Consider the following 22,251-nt stretch of genomic DNA (forward strand, 5'->3'; position numbering starts at 1 on the left):
TAATGAATATTTCTGTACAATTGCCTGAAGCTTTAGAGCTGCCTGACCTTGAAAGAATTGAAATAGCCTTAAATCCCATGTAAACCTTCATTCCAGCACTGATAAAACAGTATGAATGTCACGACTGTGCTATAAAACTTCTCCGGTTCTCGAATGTTGACCTTGGATTTTTAGACAGAGACATGGCAAAAATTTATGGGGCAGATTTCCCTCTAGTTGCACTTGGGCTTAAAGGATCATCTTTGTGCACAGAGGAAACTTAATGGACAAAAGAATCAGATGGCGCTCTACTGGGGATGTGAGATCCTCCCAACCCAATTAAAAAAAAAAAAAAATATGTGCTGTGCACTTTCTGACCAAGTGTAATAATAAGAAAATCTGCCCTCCCATTTCTCATGTAACTGACTGTCATTAGTTTAAACTCCTTTTGATGGTCCCTAAATTACCATTTATGTCCTTTAAAGGGAAAGAAAGTCATGGGGGAGTTCTTTCTGTTCCAGTTGTATGATAAAGATTGAATTTGTTATAAACACCCTCTCTTTTGTATACTCATGATGACTCTGGGCTTACCCCTGTAATCTACATTAGCAGAGCCAGGAGGAGCAGGAGTGCAGGCCCATTCAATGACCCCACCAAGATTACTTCCGTCCCTCACTACTGGTCGGCTCAGTGTGGGAGCCAGCCAATTTCCCACCCTCCCACAACCAGCAAGCTGCAGTGAGGTGCCTATTTTCCACCTGCAGCTCGCCGGCAGCAGTTGAATGAGGCCGGAACAAGAAATGCTTTTGTCTTCCTGACACCAGCATCGGGCGGGCGGTGCTGTCGCTCCGCCAACATTGCGTCAGGTTCAGGTGCAAGTCAAAGATTGGCCCCATTATGCCTGGTCAATTTGATTTCCCCAAACAGGGAATGCAGTGCTGCTTGACGGGAAACGCCCAGCACTGTCAGGTGGTCCTCCCAGATGGATGTATGATGAGATGAAGAGAAATTGGCTGTTACTTTAAACACACGGCATATACAGAACACTTTTATAAGGAACGAAAACCGCTCCAACCAACCCACATTGCATCATCATGGGCTGAGCAAAGGAGGCATGATTTTGAAAATCATATTTAGTGCTGGCGAAGTTTGCATTTTAACTAGAAAAGTAACATTGTTACTGTAGAGTCTGAGTAGGCAGTATGAGTAGTTCTAGTGATGTTAATGCAGTATTATTCTAATGTTACAATGCTTTTGTCAGATTTGTTTCAATCCTCAGGGCAGTCGTATTCTTACAGGCAGCTCTGATAAGACATCCAGGCTTTGGGATCCTCGCACTGGCCAATGCATTCAGGTGCTAGAAGGTCATACCGATGAAATTTTCTCATGTGCTTTTAACTATGAAGGAAACGCCATCATCACAGGTACTGCATGAAATGAGATTTGGATAATAATGTAAATATTTTTCTGCCTGGCAGGGTGGTGGAAGCAGATTCAATAATAACTTTCAAAAGGGCAATGGATATATACTTGAAAGAAAAACTTGCAGGGCTATGGGAAAAGAGCAGGGGAGTGGGACTAATGGCATAGTTCTGTCAAAGTGCTAGCACAGGCACTGTGGGCCGAATGACCTCCTTCTGTGCTGTATGATTCTATGATTTTTTTTCTTTTCTTCCCCTTCCTGCACCCCTAGAAAGCACAACAAAATTATTTCCTAATTAGCAGTACAGGAACATTCAGTCTGTACATGTCTTTACTGACCCTCCTGAAAGTGAACTTGATTAATGTTGGAAAGGCTAGTCCTTTAGATGGGACAGTCCAGACAAGCAAATCATTCTATCCTATATTAGATTACATCCTTCAATCACTCCCTGATGTATATTTTAAAAAATATTGTACATTGTTTGATGTAACTTTAGTTCTTCTTCATTGAGGTATCACTAAGCCCACCCCAAGTCTGTTAAACTTGTATGTGAAGTCATTACTGCAGGTTCAGAAAGAAATCACTTGCAAAAGAGTGCATTTGATGTCCATTATTAATTCTAAAACAATGGCTTATTTGTAATAAGAAAAATGAAATTTACTTTTTTTATTATAATACAGGAAGCAAGGATAACACTTGCAGGATATGGCGCTGAATGAAGATGGAGTTATTAAAGCTAACTTAGTAAATTCATACCGATAAACCTCTAGAATAATAATTCTATAATGTTGTTCTAGAAGTGAGATACTATACTATTTCGGACATTCGTTGTCTCAAAGAAGGACTTGTGAAGAATTCTAAGCAGTATCTTCATTGTGTACAGAAACATTTTATTGCAAACTAGTGGCAAATAAGATAGTTTAGCTCATCAGAGCATCATCTTAAATAAAGTGTGAGCTACACTTCTGACTGCAACAAAGCTTCCGTAAGACCAGAGCAAGATTTTATTCATTCTAACAAGAGGTTTGTTACAACAACTTTAAATTTTAATGTGATTCATGATACAACACTACCAAGTTTTAACTGTTCTGATGTTTGCAAATATTTATAAAAGCTATATTTGATGGTGTTTGATCATCGTGAGTTGTTGCATCTAAGTCGAATGCTTTTTTAAAGTACCACAATTACACTGAAGTATTCTGTTATACAAGCTAACCTTCTTCAATTTGTTTACAAAATAAAAGTTTGATCTGTGTTTCCAGGAGTTCTTCATTTACGTGTCTTGCTGTCTTCATTAATCCTATGCACAACGGTAACCAAAGCTAATTAGAAAGCAGTTACCACAGAGGTTCAATTTTTACGAATACGTGCTCCAGCAGGGGACCTTGCTTGCCAGCAGTGCAAATTAAGAAATGGCAGTATTTTCCACATGATTTTCCATGCATTAAAATGAAGGAGTGGAAAATCACAAGGAAGTCATTTGCGATTTCCTAATATGCATGGCCACTAACCGAGGGTCCCTGCTGAGAGTGTGCATTTGTAACATCAGCCCTCTCATGTTCTGCAAATAAAGAAGAACCAGGTAATGTGCTCAAGTTGAAAATGAATTTTCTCGGTCCCTCACACATGCAGGATGCACCACGTAGTCAACAACTAAACTTTGACTTTTTTGGTGTTGCACATTAAATTTTCAGCAATTAGAAATGCATATAGTTTTTTTTCTTGTGTGCTTTTTATGATGGGCAAATGAGTCATGCCTGTGCAGGGGAAGGAACGTTGGAGGGAGATACATTTATTTGTCATTTGCGAAGAAGTTGTCGGTATACTTTACTATTTGCAATGCTTTTCTACAACACAATAGGAGTCATTAACTCTACACAGAGAAAATAAAAAGCAGTCACTTCATGTGCTTTCCTTAACTGAAGTGTGTCTGATCTGATCTGGATCAGTAAGCAAAAGAGTGACTTGAGCCTCCTGATTAATGTCAGTGTCCCCCTATTTTTTCAGGCTAGGTTCCACCAAAAAATTAATTGCCCACTTGCAATGGTTACTGGTACTAATCAAGTGTGCAAACAAGTATCTGCAATGTTTATATTAGTATTCTAACTTTTCTTCTCTATCACACACACTAATTCACTTCTTTCTTTTATATACACACACACACACAAACACAAAACCAGAAGGACATTCAAAGAATGGTCAGGGCCACTAAGGGCCAAAGAATCCAGCACTGATCCTGCCCAGGTTTACAGGGTCAGTAGAAGGGCACCTCATTAGGATGAGGGAGACAGGCGCAATTGTCATTTCTGCTGGAAATTTACAGAGTGGTTATTGTGGAACAGGATGGGGAACTCCTGACTTTAGGGATTTTCTGACTCTGGCCCCAGCCCAGCCATTGACTTGCCTTGTAACAGGTGGATGGACTTAACACTTGACGGCCTTGGTGTTGATGCTAAACTCAATGTACATGAGCGTTACCAGAATTTTAATATAAAGGTAAAATAATAATTTTATTCTTTGTGAGGCAGACTGTTCAAAACACTAGTTAGTAAAGGTCTGCCTTCCTCTAATAAAGTTAACAATAAGGTGAGTGTTTGCAACACAAAGACGTGGGGGAGGGGGGCGCGGGAGAAGGAGAGGAGGAAGGATTCTAGAATTAAGAGGAACAAAACCAGTCCTGACACTTTTGCTCAATATTTATTGTAAGTTACATCCAGAATGAGTCCAGTTTTATGGAATAACATGAAGAATATGGATGTATGTCATGCGAGGTTCTTGTAGTAATCCAGAAAGTATTGTCGCACTATTTTACATGGTAAAGCACTAAATCCTAAACAAGACTTCAGTGGGATTTTGAGATGCACATTTTCTATTCTGTTTCACTGTTTTGATATGGTACTGTAAATAAATTGTAAGAAAAATTTAATGACTAAATCTAGCAAAGTAACTGGAGTATGAAGTATTACAAATGAACTCTTATTTCTCGTACAAAATCCAAATTCTCTGACCCCGAGTATTTGTTAATGAACTACTATAGATTTTAGCCTTAGTTGTGGCTTGTCCCAAACTTCCCTCTGATCTCCTAGATTTGTGCTTTGATACTGATATTTTAAAGGAACAGTATTGTTTTGAAAATAAACAAATAATCGGGCCAAATGGAAACTGCACAGAGCAAATCTTCTATTTATCCCCCAACTCTGTCACTGACAAAACCTGGTGTTACTTTCCTTTCAATTATCATATCGGACAGTTTTAAATATGTGACTGACTTTTCTTTCCAAAAGTAAGGACAGACCTCTAGAATACCAATGTATTAATCAGTGTGCAGTTTCCAACTGGAATGATTCTCATTTATTTGTTTGTGTTGCCAGACAATACGGCCCCTGTAATGTGAGCTGGCTGGAACTCATAGCAGAGTTATATCTGTGAGTGGCAGCATTTGGCAAAGGTTTTGGTTTGGATAGGCAGCATTTTTCGGTGTTACAATATTAAGTCAAACATTAGAATGTATGACTATTTCAACAGAGTAAGCGGTATCAGTACATTAAAATCATTGTTGCAGTTGTGGTTGCCTGGATCTATACACTAACTTAAAGGTTGGTTGTATAGACATACATGCTCACTGTACATACATTATACAGTTTTATTAAGATGATTGCAAAAATATTTTTTCCAAATCTGCTCTAAATACATGCCACACAAATGTACATGTACAGTACACACTTGTTAAAAGCTGACAGTTTGTTGCTGCCTGATATATGGCTTGTGTATGTCAGTGTCAACTTCTTCACATGTACAGTACACATCAAGTAAAAGGTAACTTATCCAGCTTTGTACTGTGTAGCTCGTTTACATCTGTGTTGGCTCTTAAACATGTACACTGCAAAATGAGTCCATTGTATGCCCACTATAATAGTAGAGCTGCTTTGGTGATGAACCACATATAATCATAGATAGCTACGTCAACTCTGCAAATAGCACACAGCAGAAACACTATGTCTTGGGTAAAAATAGCAAATTGCTCCTGTTTAACATACATACAATTGCTAGCTTTCACATGTTGTGTACAGTACCACTTGGTTTGCCCATGTGTACATGATGTATGATTAGTCACTTCAAGCAGAACACAAGCTGGCTTTAAAATAGTCATACAAACCCAACTCCAAATGTCAAACGGTCTCAAATTGACTATTATGCCTTTTTACCTACATAGTCAAAATTGCAAATTAATCTTTAGCCAAATTCAAGGAGCCAGTCAAACAGACTGCTTGTTGGAAGCCTTTCTCCCTCCTCTTCTAATTTACAGTACTGCAGGATTGCAAGAAACAGATCTTTGAGCGTCCAGGCTTTCTGGTGAGCAGAGCAGACAACATCTAAAAACTGAATCCAAACAAAGAAATTGGTTAGTGCACAACAGAGTGCTTTGCCTTGACACATCGTACTGCAAAGAGAAAGAAAACTGTCTTTCTGCACAATTTACACACAGCAAAGGCCCACAAACAGCAATAAGATCAAAGCAGATAATGGTGTGGAATTTCCTTGGAATTTACATGTGCAAGTACAAAGTTATGCTCATTTATATCATTAAAAAAGCAACAAAATTTGGGTGTGAGTCATTCATGCCCGTTTTCAGGCTACTTCCAGATTTCCTCGATCTTTTGTGCTGATTTAGTGAAACTTCCACCGAAACCCTACCAGAAACCAAAACTGATTTTAAAAGATCTCTAACATTACTGCATTCCCGAACAAAACAGATATACAGGCCTGTGTCAATGTTGCTCTGTGAACCAATGTGTGGTGCACAAGAGTGACTCTGATGCCTCCTTCTTTGTCGTCATGAAGGAGAGGAGTAGAGCAAAGGTGAGGCACCTTACCCAAGGAGGGAAGGAAAATTTGAGGGTAAGTCTCACTGCATGGTTCTTATGCAAATACATATAAAAACAAAACCATTAACGTCTAGTACTAACCAGAATTCATGAAGTTTAGTTGAAACAATGGATCAAAGAAAAAAGTTAGACAAGTGGGATGAACTATGTGATTTTCCTATTGTGTTGCACAGAAACCTTTTAGGCCCTACAAAGAAAAAATATTGGGGAATTAATCGTATTTAGCATTCTAGTTGTCAGATTGGGTGAGTTGGTCATTTTTAGATTTCCAGCATCCACAGTATTTTGCTTTTGTATTAGTTGGTCATAATCTTGTCTCTGAGTCAGAAAGTTGTAAGCTCAAAATCCACTCCAGGACTTGAGCACATAATCTAGGTTGACATTTAAGTGCTGTAGTGAGGGACTGCTGCAATTTCGAAGGCGCTGCCTTTTGGATGAGATGTTAATGTAAGGCCCCATCTACCTATTCAGGTGGGTGTAAAAGATTCCGTAGCACTAGTTGAAGAAGAATGGGGAGTTCTCCTAGTGTCTGAACCTACCTTCCTCGACAAAAATCTGATTAATCAATCATTCATCTCATTCACTGTGTACAAAGTGGCTGCCACATTTGCCTACATAACAAAAGTAATTCACAGAAATGTATTAGAACATCCTGAGGATGTGAAAGACTCTATATAAAAACAAATTGTTTCTTTCTTAGTTATAGTCCTTGATACCATGGCTCCTAAGTCTAGGTCTTCCCTGACCATAATCATTTTCAGCATAACTCTGAAGAGATATTGACTGTAGGGGTTCGCAAAATCCCCTCAGCCCCTGAAGATCGGGAAATATTAATCCACATCGTGGACAAAGATTTGTGTGATTTAATTGTCTCTGGGTTGGACAATGTTTTAAAACATACCCAGAACCGCAGGAAAAGGCTGCGTTAAAAGCTCATGGGCTGGGCAGTGCTTGGACACTGGAATCAAAGAACTTTATGAAAATCGCACACTTTAAGATTGTACATTTTATTAAAGGATGTACTCTTGAGTTTTGAACGGTTTAAATTGCCCAGGGATAAAAAATGGCCGTCAGAAAGCATAGCCAAGGACAAAGGACTTGGAAGCAGCTCGTGTAGGTCTGTGAAAAGGGGGAGGATCAAAGATGGCAGTCAAATCTGTCAATCAAAGGGCAGTTCCCTCCCTGCAGAGACAATCGATTTGTTTACAGAAACTGTTACAAGGATGTTTGCACAAGGGATTAAACCACTTGACTGCAGTTTCAGTGACCGCAAGATAATGGGTTTCTGTTTACATAGTAATACAACTCCATTCAAAACCCATCAGGGTGAATGGAGATGGTTCGAAGGCTCAGCACAGACATTTGAAAAGAGGCACTTAAACTGAGAAAAGGAACGGTTAAAAATTGAATGGGTTTGAATCACCCATTACTGGACAATGGGGACAGTTGGATCCCTTTTGTTTTAGCCCAGAAACCTCCGGATCTGGGCGGGAACATTTCGGCCCCAAAATTGGGGTATAAGAGATAGCTTCTCAGGGGCATCTCTCTCTCTCTGGCTTGCCTCTGTGTGCCCTCTACAGCGTGGAGTCTGTCTGAAGAAGTAAAACACCAGCAGTTTGCTTTTAAAACACTGGGGTGTTTCTTTACTTCAGGGCAGTGAAGATCTCGTGGGACACGGAGCTGGCATTGCGGTGGTGAGCATATATTTTTCTGGCCTTCCACAAGGCGACTTAGGATAGGCTTAGGGGTGGGAGTAAAGTGGGGATTTCGTTAGAATTCTTTTTTAGTCGATTTCCCTCGTGTCCGTTTTTCCTCCCCTATTTAAGCAATTTTACCATGATTACTTTGATCGTGTGGTGTAGTTTCTTAGTTTTAATAAAATTTGACTTTCTTGCATCCAGACCATTTGTCCGTTTTAATATATCATTAAATATAAGTTCCTCCAGTCAGAACTGGAAGGAGTGGTTTAGCGATTTGAAACCGCTGATTGGAATTGGTCACAGTGCAGTGGCAAAAAGGCTGCCTGACCAGGTAAATTACCGTGAACCAGGTTAAGGAAGGTAAATTACCATAAACCAGGTAAAAGATGCCCCCTACAAATTGGCGACTGCGGCAGGACTGGAGGCAGTTTTTGATATGATAGATGGTCTGGTTCTGGAGAAAGCTTCAGCTCTTGCTTTTCTTGCTTTCAAGTCTGTGGGCAGCCCTGCAGAAGTTAACGGCAGCATGTAAGCTGACCTATTATGGTATAGGTGGCTGGGTTAAGAAGGGTGAGATGAGGGTGCGGGAGGTTACCGAGGCCAAGAATCGGGAGTCAGAGTTTGAAAAATGCCAGGCGGAGGTAGAACGCCTCATAAGAGAGGTGAATGAGGCCAGAGATAGTGGGATGAGGGTGCGGGAAGAAAATGCACGCCTCACACTAGAGGTCACGAAATGCCAGGCAGAGATAGAGCGCCTTGTGCAGGAAGTCACAGAGGCTAGGGACAGTGAGATGAGGCTACAGGAGGAAACCGCACACCTCACCCAAGAAGCTAGCAAGGGCAAAAGCCACGCGAGGCACAAGATAGAGTTCTTAAAGTGCCAAATTACAGAAGCAAAGAGTAATGAGATGAGACTGCGGGAAGAGAATGCCCGCCTCACCTCAGAAGTAACAGAGCAGGAGGAAATGGTTAGGGAGGTAAAGGCAGCTTGTAAGCTGGCCTGCGACCAAAGGTTTAGTGGAGCAGATCATACCCCATGTAACAGAAAGATGGAGAGTCTGGGTATGGTGTTAAGAAGGACTAAAGGGATGGTATGTCTCATAAGTCTGAAGGGAAGTCCGTTGGACAGTACCAGCAGCCCAAATCAAACCGCCCCACAGGCAGCACGCAGAACAGAGCTGGCTAGGGAATTAGAGATCCCAAGACTGCAGCCCACAGCTCCGAGTTTTGAGGAGCTCTGGCAGCAAGTAGGGGTGGACAATGGGGTGGTAGGAGAACGCCAGCAGGTCCCACTAGGCAGACGGGGACCAGGACCAGTGTACCCCCTCCGACAACGGAGGTACGGTCCGCCCGTGAACGATAATGACCCAGGGGCTGTTCAGCATACCTATCTGGTACCCTATGATACCCAACAGCTCAGAGGCCTGGTGAAACATATTCCCCTGCTCTCCGAAAAGGGAGACCTCTCAGTGCACTTCCAAGGGATAGAACAGGCAGCCTGTGTTAACGACTGTGATGATGAAGAGAAAGCCAAAATGTTGCTTTTCTCTGTAGATAGTAAGCTCTATCAGACCCTTTCAGATGAGGCTAAGAGAGGGCAGAAGGGTTTTGAGGACCTAAAGGAGGAAATACTGGAAGCCATGGGTGCGAACGACGGCAGTCCGTTCGATCGCATAGGGAAAACACTGCAGAAGGAAGGGGAGACCCCACAGGCATTTGCAGACAGGCTGTGGTCAGTCTACAACAGTGCGTGTACAGGGGGACAAAACAGGGCACACCTGAACCAGCAGCAGCAGACCCAATGGCTTCGTTGCCTGGTGTCCAATTGCCTGCCCCAGATAAAAGCAAAGGCTGATACTTGGTTTGACCACCGAGACCCCCTGGCAACCGAAGAGACTGTAATCCGGCAGCTCACGGTAGCATATAGGAATGGTAGGAATAGTGGGACCCCCCAGCAAAAGGGTAAGGTCCACGAGGTTAAACCTGGGGCTCAATACAAGAAAGAGTGGTGCCAGGAGGGGAGCTGTCCCTCCCAGAACAAGGTCACTTGTTACAGGTGCGGGGAGGATGGCCACTGGCGCAGGGATTGTAAAAAGCCTGGGAGAGACGATAAAGCCAGGATCCCCGCAGCCCCAACTCAGAAGGCAGAGACAGAAACTCCTCCCGATACAGTCGAGTCCGTCATGGAGTCGATAAAATCTTTCCTCGGGGCCAATCAGGGAAAGGTAGCAGCCATCAGTGGTGCTGCAGCCCCCTCACCCACCTCTGCCTCCCCACAATGACTGGCCGATATGCTGGCCAAGGAGGGTGCACGTGCAGGCACTTTCTGGGGCCCATATGAGTCTGGGCCAGTGGCAGCGATTACAGGCAGGGATGGGACACAGGGAAAAGCAGACAACATGGGGAAGCAGCATCGGAATAACCGGCTGCTGCTCGAGCCTAGCAAGAGCCACCAGTGGGAGATAGGAGACCTAGTGATGGTAAAAAACTATGCCCGGGTGGGAAGTTTAGAGCCACTCTACATGGGACCCTATAGTATAGTTGATAGGGCCAGCCCCATGGTCTATGCAGTAAAACTACCCCGGTGCACAAAGTGGTTCCACGCCAACCAATGTAAATTGTATAAATCTGACCATACAAGTTCAAGTTCACAGGCTGCAAAGACAGGCACTGTGGCTTGTTTCAAGGGAAAAGTTGTCCGGCCCACCAATGGGGACACTTCCCCGCCCCAATGGGACCTAAGTTTTAGCCAAAGTTTAAATTTGAACCAGTTATCTAGTTCAGAAACAGAGAAACAGCAACCTGAGAGTAGAAATCTGCAGGCTGCTGCGAGTTCATTCACAGAAAATTGCTTGGGGGGCTCTAGGGAGGAGCCGCCCTTTGAAGAGGCTGCCTGCGCAGGCGCAGTCGCGCGCCTGAGGGGAGAGGTTTCCCAACACTGGGTTCGCGCAGGTGCAGTTCCCCAGCCTGTGACCCCAGCGGCTCCTCCTCAATTTTCCCGCGCAGGCAGTCACCTGTTTCAATACAGAGGTTTCACAGCCTCTGCCGTGGGACTCCGGAGAGAAGGTTCGCGCAGGCGCAGTCACCTGTTTAAAGGGACAAGCTTCCCAGCCCGCTTCTAGAGTGGTTCCCCCTATGGTGTGGGACTCTGGGGAGGAAGGGATAGCAATTCCTCTTGCAGGGGACATATGGAAGGAGCTAGGGCCAGGTTTTGGACCTGGAGAGGAAGATTTTCAGCCACCAGCAGCGGGTGGTGAGGGGATACCTGCCCCCAGTACAGGAGTGGGTAGGGAAAAGGAGACAAACCCGGAGTACCGGCAGGCTGCCAGGTATATTAAACAGTGCGGGCTGTTTGCATCAGGGGGAGAAGGTTCCCAGCCAGCTAGGGCTGTGACCCAGGCTCAGGGTCCGTCAGCCAAAGTTTCCCCCACAGAGACACCCCTCAGAAGGTCTCAGCGGGTCCGCAAGCCCAAGATAAGATGGTCACCAGGGTATCTGCCACAAAGAGCAATCTCCCAAGCCCGGGAGGAAACAGATCACAGAGGTCCCCAACTAGCAGCCATAAGCTGCCAGGGACCAGAAGCAGGAGGCAGTCCAGCTTCACTGCAGGCAGCAGTAATCGGCGACAGTGACACCAGAGATTAGCCTGGCCGTCCGGAGACGGGCGGCATTTGTATTATAGCTTTGTGTTAAGTTACCAATGTTTATAGCTTGCTTTTAAGGTGTTTAAAATTTTAAGTTTAGAATGTAACTAGTAGTTTTGAGTTTAAGTTTAAAGTTTAAGTTTATAAGAGTGCCAAATGCTTGTATTTTGGTCCGAGATCGAGGGACCCGACCATGTCTCCACCTAAGGCAGCAGGTCAGCGAGAGACCTGGCTGCAAGTCCTTTTAAGTTCTTTTGCAGGAGAGTGGACAAAGGAGCAGCCCTGTTCGCCCAGCCGAAGCTGGGCATCGAATGAAGATATGGTTATACAGAATGTTGGGGATCACCTCGCCACTGGACAAATCCAGGAGGAGACCCCGCAGTGACCTTCGGGAGAAACCGGACAGGGTCCGGAGGAACTTGCCTACTCATCCTACGTGGAAGAGATGGCCCCAGCCCCAACCCAGCACTATCCTGACCGAATTTCACTTGCAGGAGACCTCGCTATTGAGGAGTCATGGTGGGGAAGCGTGGGCGCCTTGTCAGATAGGGACGCGTTCCCCGGGAGTGGGTGGTGATGGCCCGGGAAAGATTGTAAAGGGGAGGGGGAGACCCAAGAGTTATGTGGGTGCGTTCGGGGAAGGGAGGAACTCACCCGGGGCCCACGGGCAAAGTTGGAGTGTAAGTGTGGCTGGGAAGGATGAGTGGGTGGCCGGATCTGGGATCCAAGTTTGAGTGTGGGGCCAGTGAGAGCTGCCACACAGGCACCCATCATTTTCTCCAGCCAGTCGAGGGCAGATGGGAGGGGGAGGGGCTGGGAGTCGCGATCCCATACTCCCCGGTCTCGGTCAGTGAAACATGAGGGGTGCCTCGCCTCCACAAAGGGACAAGGGAACGGCTCGGGGCTGGCGGATCAGACTGTTCTGTAAAATCCATTCTGTATGTTTTAAATGTTTAAGACCATTAAAAGTTGGGGGGGGGGTGGAAGGAACATTTACTGCCCGGGTGGGAGGAGCAATACCCACTCGAATTTCGCGACCCATAATTGGCATGTGATGGTCGGGGTTTATTTCAGCATTTTGTTTCAAATGTTTCAGCACTTTGTTTCAAATGTTTAATGAAGATTTTTGTATTTTGTTTTACAGTTCCAAGTGGTGCAGAGGCGTAGGACCCTCTCCGTGCTTGGAATCATTTTGATTACATTGTATAACCAAGATGGCAACATTTTGTAATATGTTATAATGTAACAAGTGGTGCAGGGGTATGAATCCCCCTATTGTAACATTTTCTAATTGATGTATCTGTAGATGTCTACTGTACCACGGTTTTTCTCGGATTTGAGGGGAATAGACGGGTCGGGGAATCAGTGATAGGTAGCTATAGGTAAATACAGGGGATGGTTGTTGGTCGGGGGTCAGAAAATTTTGCTCACTTCTTCAAGAGGATACTACAAGCAAGTTGGAAGTATCCAAGGGTGGAATGTAGGGGTTCGCAAAATCCCCTCAGCCCCCGAAGATCGGGAAATATTAATCCACATCGTGGACGAAGACTTGTGTGATTTAAATTGTCTCTGGGTTGGACAATGTTTTAAAACATACCCAGAACTGCAGGAAAAGGCTGCATTAAAAGCTCATGGGCTGGGCAGCACTTGGACACTGGATTCAAAGAACTTTATGAAAATCGCACACGTTAAGATTGTACATTTTATTAAAGGATGTACTCTTGAGTTTTGAACGGTTTAAATTGCCCAGGGATAAAAAATGGCCATCAGAAAGCATGGCCAAGGACAAAGGACTTGGAAGCAGCTCGTGTATGTCTGTGAAAAGGGGGAGGATCAAAGATGGCAGTCAAATCTGTCAATCAAAGGGAAGTTCCCTCCCTGCAGAGACAATCGATTTGTTTACAGAAACTGCTACAAGGATGTTTGCACAAGGGATTAAACCACTTGACTGCGGTTTCAGTGACCACAAGATAATGGGTTTCTGTTTACATAGTAATACAACTCCATTCAAAACCCATCAGGGTGAATGGAGATGGTTCGAAGGCTCAGCACAGACATTTGAAAAGAGGCACTTAAACTGAGAAAAGGAACAGTTAAAAATTGAATGGGTTTGAATCACCCATTACTGGACAATGGGGACAGTTGGATCCCTTTTGTTTTAGCCCAGAAACTTCCGGATCTGGGCGGGAACATTTCGGCCCCAAAATTGGGATATAAGAGATAGCTTCTCAGGGGCATCTCTCTCTCTCTGGCTTGCCTCCGTGTGCCCTCTACAGCGTGGAGTCTGTCTGAAGAAGTAAAACACCAGCAGTTTGCTTTTAAAACACTGGGGTGTTTCTTTACTTCAGGACAGTGAAGATCTTGTGGGACACGGAGCTGGCATTGCAGTGGTGAGCATATATTTTTCTGGCCTTCCACAAGGCAACTTAGGATAGGCTTAGGGGTGGGAGTAAAGTGGGGATTTCGTTAGAATTGTATTTTAGTCGATTTCCCTCGTTGTGTCCGTTTTTCCTCCCCTATTTAAGCAATTTTACCGTGATTACTTTGATCGTGTGGTGTCGTTTCTTAGTTTTAATAAAATTTGACTTTCTTGCATCCAGACCATTTGCCCATTTTAATATATCATTAATTATAAGTTCCTCCAGTTAGAACTGGAAGGGGTGGTTTAGCGATTCGAAACCGCTGATTGGAATTGGTCACAGTGCAGTTGCAAACAGGCTGCCTGACCAGGTAAATTACCGTAAGCCAGGTAAAGGAAGGTAAATTACCATAAACCAGGTAAAGGATGTCTAGGTCTTACCTGACCATAATCATTTTCAGCATAACTCTGAAGAGATATTGTCACAGTAAAATGCTTTCCAGTATGTGGACAAGTCTTTTTCAGAGTACATCTAATATCATGTCACAGTCCAGGGATTTTTGTCATTGTTGAAGGCTCTTTTAAAATGAAAATAGACCCTGTGATTTTTTATTTGATCTGTAGTGCTTCTTTTACTTCAACATACAATCTGTGCTTTGTGGAAGATTTCTTTAGTGTACCTTTTGATCTTTAGCAGCGTGGTAACAGTCATTTCTCCAGCATTGTATAATTACACTAATTCTGTGATAATTTACAGTTCAGGAATTCGTTGTATGAGAAATGTGGGTGGGAGGTCACATTTGACTTTCTGCCCAAAAACTACAGGGCCTATTTTCAGAGCAGTGCACCAACTTCCTGATATGCATCATTGGCAAGCAAAGCTCCCTGCCGGCAGTGCAAAATCAGAAAAATGTCCCTTCCATCTCTATAGATAATCTAGATAATACAGATAATGTGAACTGTAAGAAATTACTAACGGCTGCTAGAGCTTCTTAAATATTTAATTAACTTTTTCTTAATATACTTCATTATCTAACTACAACTGTTGTAAGGTTTGGGCTACAATTTCCTGATCTTGCATATGAATAATGGATACATAGGGAAAGCTCCCATATGCTGGTGGAGACCTTTCACAGAATCACAGATGGATTCATAATTGAGTCCAATGTTCTGTCCTTGGCTACTGGCAGGTTTTAAATAGACTCAGATGGAAGTGTGCCATTCACAGCTTCTTTATTTAGGTTAGCTGATTTGAATAGCTTCCAGGTGCAGATCTGGATGGTTGCAGGGAGCGCAATAGTGGAGGGAGTAGAAAATTGTAAATAAGTGCATTTTAATGGGAAGAGTCACAATACGGTGACAGAAATTCTGAAAGCCTTTCTAAAAGCTCTAAAGGCTTATCACCCATTACCAGCCTTTGCTAAGGCTGGAGAGGAAGGGAAGTAAGAAGTGATGGGAAACCTAAATGAGTCTGAAGGCAACTGAGAGAGCAGCCCAGCACCTCATCCCCTGTTGAATGGTTGCTGAAGTGGAGGTGGCGCTGGCTCTCTATGCCAGTCCACGGTTGAAATGAAAACCGGGTGGTTTCTACACTAGGCGATCGATTCGCAGCAGTTTTACGCCTGGACAGAAAGTTGAAAATCTATCCCAATGTCTTGCACACTCAAAAGTCAGGAAATGCTGTGTAGGATAGCCCCCCCCAAATGAATATTTAAAGAAGCACCTGCCTATTTGAGGTGAACATTTCCAATGCCACTTATGTCCCAACTCCTGCCCCCAAAAAACTACATTGCAGTGCAAAGTGGGCAGATTTCTGCTACCAGCCCCGAATTTATATCACTAAAACAAGCAGTTGGCAGTGTAAAATTACAGTTATTATATATCATATATAATGGAAGTTGTTATCTGACTTTGTCCACCAATTTGGGATTTCACTTCCTTAAAATGTCTATACCACCTTCTGACGCCATACTGGCTGTCATTTACTATTATTTTAATACAGGCACTCTTCATTTTGTGCCTGATTATTGATTTACTTATTTTTCTGATTGTCGAGCTTAGGCTGTAGTTGCCAGGTGTGGTTCTGTCACTTATCTTGAATACTGGAACTACATTTGTCTAGTTACAGTCTGTCCTGCAGGGAGGGAGAGAAAAATCAGAGGCCAAAGCTAATCCATACTGCTGTCACACATCTATTGATAGCTAATTGTAAAGCATTACAGCCTGATGTTAGGGAGTCAGTCACCTGCCATAGAAATTATATATGGTACAGGAAGCATTGTAAGCGGCAGACAATCATAACAAAAAGCAGAGTAAGGGATAGTTGTAATGAAATAAAAGCTACCTTTTGAATCCTCTTTTCCTGGGACTTTTTGAAGTAAATCACTGCAAAGCCAAGTTCAGAAGCTGCTATCCACTGTAAAATTGCTCTCAATTCAGAGTCAACGCATTCAGGGCTCAGGTCAAAATTCAGCACAAGGAAGTCCCTAGGGCTGCTGACTGTGCCCACCGACAACTGAGATGTATTTTCTGCAAAAAGATTCATTGTATTTACAGGTACATGTGAAATGGTTGTGAGTCAGAAAGTTATTGTTCTATCATCCATCTATTATCTTACCATCCAAATTCTCCTGGTTATCTTTCACTGTCTCCTTTTCACTTATGATTTCACTGGTGAAAAAAAAATGCAACATGATTATTTAGAACATGCTCATAATCATCATTGAAAGCCTCTTTGTAGTTACTTAATTTTCCAGTTTGAGTTTGAAGTTTGTAGCTTGCATTGCTATTTCTCTCTCATCAGCACCAAGGCGGTTGTTGAGTTTTGGTACAAAATGTACTTGGCCAGGATATTCATTATCCAGGACTTAACCACACTAGGACTTGCAGTGCATTATCTAGGCTGACACTTTCATGCACTTCTGAGGAAGCGCTACAATGTTGGAGGTCTTGTCTTTTGGATTAAAACAACGTCCTGCCTGCCTGTTCACCTGGACATACATCTATAGCATTATTCAAAGTAGGAAGGAAAGTGTTTCTTGATATCTCAACCTATAGCATTATTCAAAGTAGGAAGGAAAGTGTTTCTTGATATCTCAACCAATATTCTTCCCTCAACTAATAACTCAAAAAATAGATGAACTGGTCATTTTGTTGCTGTTTGTGGGATGTTGCTGCTGCAGAATGGCTGCTGTGTTTGCCTACATAACAGTAGTCACAGCACTACAAAAGTAATTCATTGAAATTCTTCAACACATTGAGGTGCTATATAAATGTAAATATTATATTGTTGATAGAAGTTAAATAGGGGGCATGCAGCAGGGCTCTAGACCATTTCATAACAATCCAAAATGTATAACATAACTGCCTATAAAATGTTCAAATATATTCGGAAGCTTCCTGTGTCCCTTGTTTGATAAATAACCAGGTATAACTGTAGTCTGTGAGTGATAGAGAATTGAAGAATAACAGTAGCTGTAATTCTAATTTAAATACTGCAATCTAACCTGCACCAAGTTTGTAGCCTTGCATAATAAAGACAATCTGGTACATGCAAAGCTTCAATTATATAGTGGGGCTTAAAGGGTTAAATTATGAGGACAGGTTGCATAGACTAGGCTTGTATTCCCTTGAATATAGAAGATTAACGGGTGATCTAATTGAAGTGTTTAAGATGATTAAAGGATTTGATAGGGTAGATTGACAGAAACTATTTCCTCTGCTGGAAGAGTCCAGAACAAGGGAGCATTACCTTAAAATTAGAGCCAGGCCATTCAGGGGTGATGTCAGGAAGCACTTCTTCACATAAAGGGTAGTGGAAATCGGGAACTCTCGCCCCCAAAAAGCTGTTGAGGCTAGGCGAATTGAAAATTTCAAAACTGCGATTGATAAGATTTTTGTTAGGCAAGGGTATTAAGGATGGAGGGAGTTAAGATACAGATCAGCCATGATCTAATTGAATGCCAGAACAGGCTCGAGGGGCTGAATGGACTACTCCTGTTCCTATATACACAGTAAAATATATCTTGTACCATATTTGGATTATGTGCAGTAAATTACATGATTCAGACTCCTTAAAGCAATTTTGATGAGATCAGAAATTTTGGCTGAGAAATTCCTGAGTTGCTCCTGCTCCACCCGTGTTACTTCACTGGAAGTGCTGCAGAAACCCTGTTCACGCGTGTACAAGGGGTTTCCGTCACACTTCTGGCAAAGTGATGGTGGTGAAACGGGATTAGCTCCGAGGAATCTCCTGGTCTATGAGAGTATAGATTGGATAATTTATAGATCACAGCAGAACTCAGAGTAAATTATAATCTCAGACTCGCATGGGTAGATTTTCAAGTTGCCGCTCGTGTGTAATTTTTTTAATTCATTCTCGGGATGTGGGTGTAGCTGGCAAGGCTGGCACTTCTTGCCTATCCCTAGTTGCCCTGAGAGGGTGGTGGTGGGCCTTCTTCTTGATTAGTGGTTTGATACAACTGAATAGCTTGCTAGGCTACAGGGCAGTTAAGAGACAACCACGTTGATGTGCCACTGGATTATATATAGGCCAGTTCAGGTAAGGACAGCAGGTGTTCCTCCCTAAGTGATGTTAGTGAACCAGTTGAGTTTTTACGACAATCATGTTTACTGATACCAGATTTTTAAAAACTGAATTCAAATTCCCAAACTGCCATGGGGATTTGAACTCATGCTTCCTGGATTATTAGTCCAGTAACAGTTTTACAACTGGGCAGCAAGTTGAAAAACAACCTTACTGTCAATATTTGCACAAATGTATACTGAATAGACTTACAAAAAATTAGAACATTCATATTCTCCTTTGCTTCCAATGCATCAGATGGTATGCACTATACTGAGAGTGGTGTGGATGGCAGAATTAAATAATGATAAAACTGGCTGTGACATATAGCTGAAGTATTACATGCAATTTTCTGCTAAGCAGAAATTTACTGTTATTTTCTTATATCTTCATTCTTCTCCAAGCCACGAGCTTTAGTTCTGATGTCACTCACTTTTTGTTAGGTTTTGAGGTCATTGATTGGCTTCTTTCTGATAAAATGCTGCTTGCCATTGTTTGACTTGTATCTAATACTCCGCATGTAATACATCATCTTTATATTGCTCTTAATATTTTGTGAAATTGTTCAGCACTGGTTTGTTCTTCACAAATATGGAGACTAGTGCTTCCCCTGATAACTTTTGCATTTACACAGCACCTTATCACAGCAAAATGTCTCAAAGCATTTCATGCAATCGATTTCTCTGAAGTGTGGTCAGTGTTGTTATGTAGGCAAATACATCAGCCATGCTGTACCATCAACATCTCAGAAACAGCTATGAGATGGACGACCAGTTAATCTGTTTTTAGTGATATTGAATGAGGAAATAATGCTTACCAGGGCAAAACTCATCTTTGAATAATGCCATGAGGTTTTTAGTGTCCACCTAAACCACCAAAACAGGGATGGGGTCTAATTTTAATGGCTTGTCACTCCCTCAGTACTGCACTAGAATGTCAGCTTAGATAATGAGCTCAGACTCACAAGTCCTGAAGTGCTAAAGAATCATTTTCATCCCTGTTGTTTTTGAAGGTGATTTATGGTATCAAACCTGGGTAAAGTGCGTGTTGAGAGGTTTTCCTGATAGACATCCAGATCCACTAGGCCAAGACTACTTGAAGCGCTGCTGTTCCCAGTGCTAATAAAAACAAATAATTCAAAATTAAACAGGAACATTTCTTCACAATTAAAAGTACCTTTCAAAAGAATGGATAATTAGTGAGAAGAATTATCCTGTCCCAATGGACAAAACTATTTCTTATTCATTCCTTTTTATACAATCCCAATGGATCACATCACTTCCTATTCATATCATTGTGTTAAATGCCTTGGGACATGTTACTACATTAAAGGCGATATATAAATGCAAGTTGTTGTTGAACCACATTGAATCAACCTCCTTTCCATCTACAGGAAACTCTTTGGTATCCGGCACCGACGGGACCGGGATGGTGCCAGTTGATTAAAAATTCCGGATGACGGAGAGGGTTATCTACCAAGGCTATTTTTAACAAAGCAAAATAAAAAAATCAAGAAATGTGCAGTATACAGCAATTGGGTGCTCACCTACAGAATGTTGTGTTAAATGGATGGTGGAAGATGCTTGATTAAGTACAGTACTACCAGTTGAGGGTAATGCAATGCTATGACTACCAGCAGCGTGGGAGACACACAGTGTCCCTGTAAAATGGCGGATCAGAAGAGACTATCGGCAGTGCGGGAGAGTCAGACTCCTGTTACAAGGGTATTGAGGTGTTCCGACTTCCGACAGCGCCAAGAAGCCGAGTAGTGGCAGTTTGGAGAACTACCCCCACTGACTAACTCGGCCACCGCGGGAGACTCGGACTCAGCAACAGTGCCGGTTATTGAGGTGTTGTTTTCGGAGTGAGAATTTTGCATGTTAATAGAGAATTCCGGATATTTAGGTGCCGTTTAAACGAGAGTTTCCTGTACTTTCATTATATAGCATTCCACTTGATCAATGCACAATTACTTCTAATGTAGTGCATCCCAATGGATTAAACTAATTCCCAGTCATTCCTATTTTATAGAGTTATAATGGATCAAACCTTAGTTTACTTTTATTGTATAGCATCCCAATAGATTAAACCACTTCTTAATTATGCAATTATATAGAATTTTAACGAACCAAACCAACTCTAATTAACAGAAAATAAAATACTGATCCAAGCATAAGACATTCTGCATTCATCTACTTTGTAATGCTGAGCTCCCTAAACACAGTCAAATTTAATTTAGCAAACTCAGAATTTTTTAAATTCTAATTACATTAGTGTAAAAACTGCTTTCAGTGTTTTCTATTTCTGTTTAAATTGATTTGCTAACTCAATGATTAAATAGGCCATGAGACAAAGATTTGCAAATTAACTATTTTTACCTTCAGTGTATACAGTGTAATATGTTTTGGTAAACAATCAGCAGTTTCCACCTGTACCACATAGCTCCAAATCCACCTCTAATGAGTATTGTCACTTATGACACATACAGTCTATAAGGTAACACTGGTCTACATACAACAGGGTCAATTTTAATGTGCTTCAAAATCAGGTTGTTAGACTTAGTGGCCCATTAACACCACTTTCTCATAGCACTACCACTGGGTGCCTGAAGTGCCTGCCTGTTTCAGGCGGAAGGTCCCTTTCAATATGCAAATTGGTGTTCTATAATGTGCATAGATCCCCGATTACCATTTTAGGATAGAAAGAACTTGCATTTATATAGTGCCTTTCATGACTTCAGGACATCCCAAAACACTTCACAGCCAATTAAGCAATTTTGAAGTGCAGTCACTGTTGTAATGTAGAAAATGTGGCAGCCAATTTGTGCACAGCAAAGTCTCACAAATAGCAATGTGATAATGACCAGGTAAATGGTTTTAGGTGTTGATTGAGGGATAAATGTTGGCCAGGACACTGGGAGAACTCCCCGCTCTTCGTCACATAGTGCCATGGGATCTTTTATGTCCAGTTGAGAGGGCGGATGGGACCTTGGTTTAACATCTCATCCGAAAGCGCAGCACTCCCTCAGTACTATACTAAAATGTCAGTCTAGATTATGTGCTCAAGTCTCTGAAGTGAGGCTTGAACCCACGGCCTTCTGACTCAGAGGCAAGAGTGCTATCTCTGAGTCATGGCTGACACCTTAACTGGTCAGAGTGTGCGCAGTACACACTCCGACCATGTTTCACTGGCTATAGAGTCAAAGAGGACATGCAAAGATAAGTTTTAAATTATTTTTGCGGGACCAAGAGGAACAGGAGTTCTCCTTTGGGCCTCACCAAGTTAATCTGGGTCGCTGCCACCCTGGGCTCCACCTCACTCAGGATCTAGCCTTGGTACAGGTCCATCAGGATGTCCATTTGGTGCCCACAGCTCACTTGTGGCATTTAAATGAGGCCTAGGCCTCAAAATGCCTCCGCCCTCTTTGCCCCGGAACAGACGGGCTGCTGGCATGCTCCTCCAGTCAGTTGCCCAAAAGTTAAAAAATTGTGACACAACGTATGCTACACTATTAGGTGACATCTCCTAAATAATGCTACTGTTCCAAGAGAGGTGCAGATTAATTCTACGTATGAATCCCATTGAAGAAACTGGTCTGTTGGTTTTCACAAGAACATTTTCATCAAAGAACAAAAAAGACCACATGCATGTAGGTCATCTAATATATTAAATAAG

The 22,251-nt window shown here is 42.6% G+C and overlaps 2 protein-coding genes across 5 annotated transcripts in view; one reads left to right on the forward strand and one right to left on the reverse strand.

Annotated features, from left to right (window-relative positions):
• The window catches only part of daw1 (dynein assembly factor with WDR repeat domains 1), a 47,371-nt gene extending 44,712 nt beyond the window's left edge, over positions 1-2,659 (forward strand). For both annotated transcript variants that reach the window (XM_085990045.1, XM_085990046.1), the window contains exons 12-13: positions 1,241-1,403; positions 2,083-2,659. In XM_085990045.1, the coding sequence (XP_085846171.1) occupies positions 1,241-1,403; positions 2,083-2,117 (198 nt within the window). In that variant the 3' untranslated portion in view covers positions 2,118-2,659. The remainder of the gene's footprint in view (positions 1-1,240; positions 1,404-2,082) is intronic.
• Positions 2,660-4,080: 1,421 nt separating this feature from the next.
• Positions 4,081-22,251, reverse strand: part of sphkap (SPHK1 interactor, AKAP domain containing) — a 230,381-nt gene continuing 212,210 nt past the window's right edge. For 2 of the 3 annotated variants that reach the window (XM_085990044.1, XM_085990043.1), the window contains 4 exons: positions 19,608-19,694; positions 16,609-16,661; positions 16,336-16,520; positions 5,789-6,271 (listed from right to left, as the gene is read on the reverse strand). In XM_085990044.1, coding sequence (XP_085846170.1) covers positions 6,116-6,271; positions 16,336-16,520; positions 16,609-16,661; positions 19,608-19,694 — 481 coding nt within the window. In that variant the 3' untranslated portion in view covers positions 5,789-6,115. The other variant, XM_085990042.1, reaches the window with a different exon arrangement.

This window comes from Somniosus microcephalus, chromosome 6 (assembly GCF_052327205.1).
Source record: "Somniosus microcephalus isolate GS21.2 chromosome 6, FLI_Smic_1.0, whole genome shotgun sequence".
Lineage (NCBI taxonomy): Eukaryota > Metazoa > Chordata > Chondrichthyes > Squaliformes > Somniosidae > Somniosus > Somniosus microcephalus.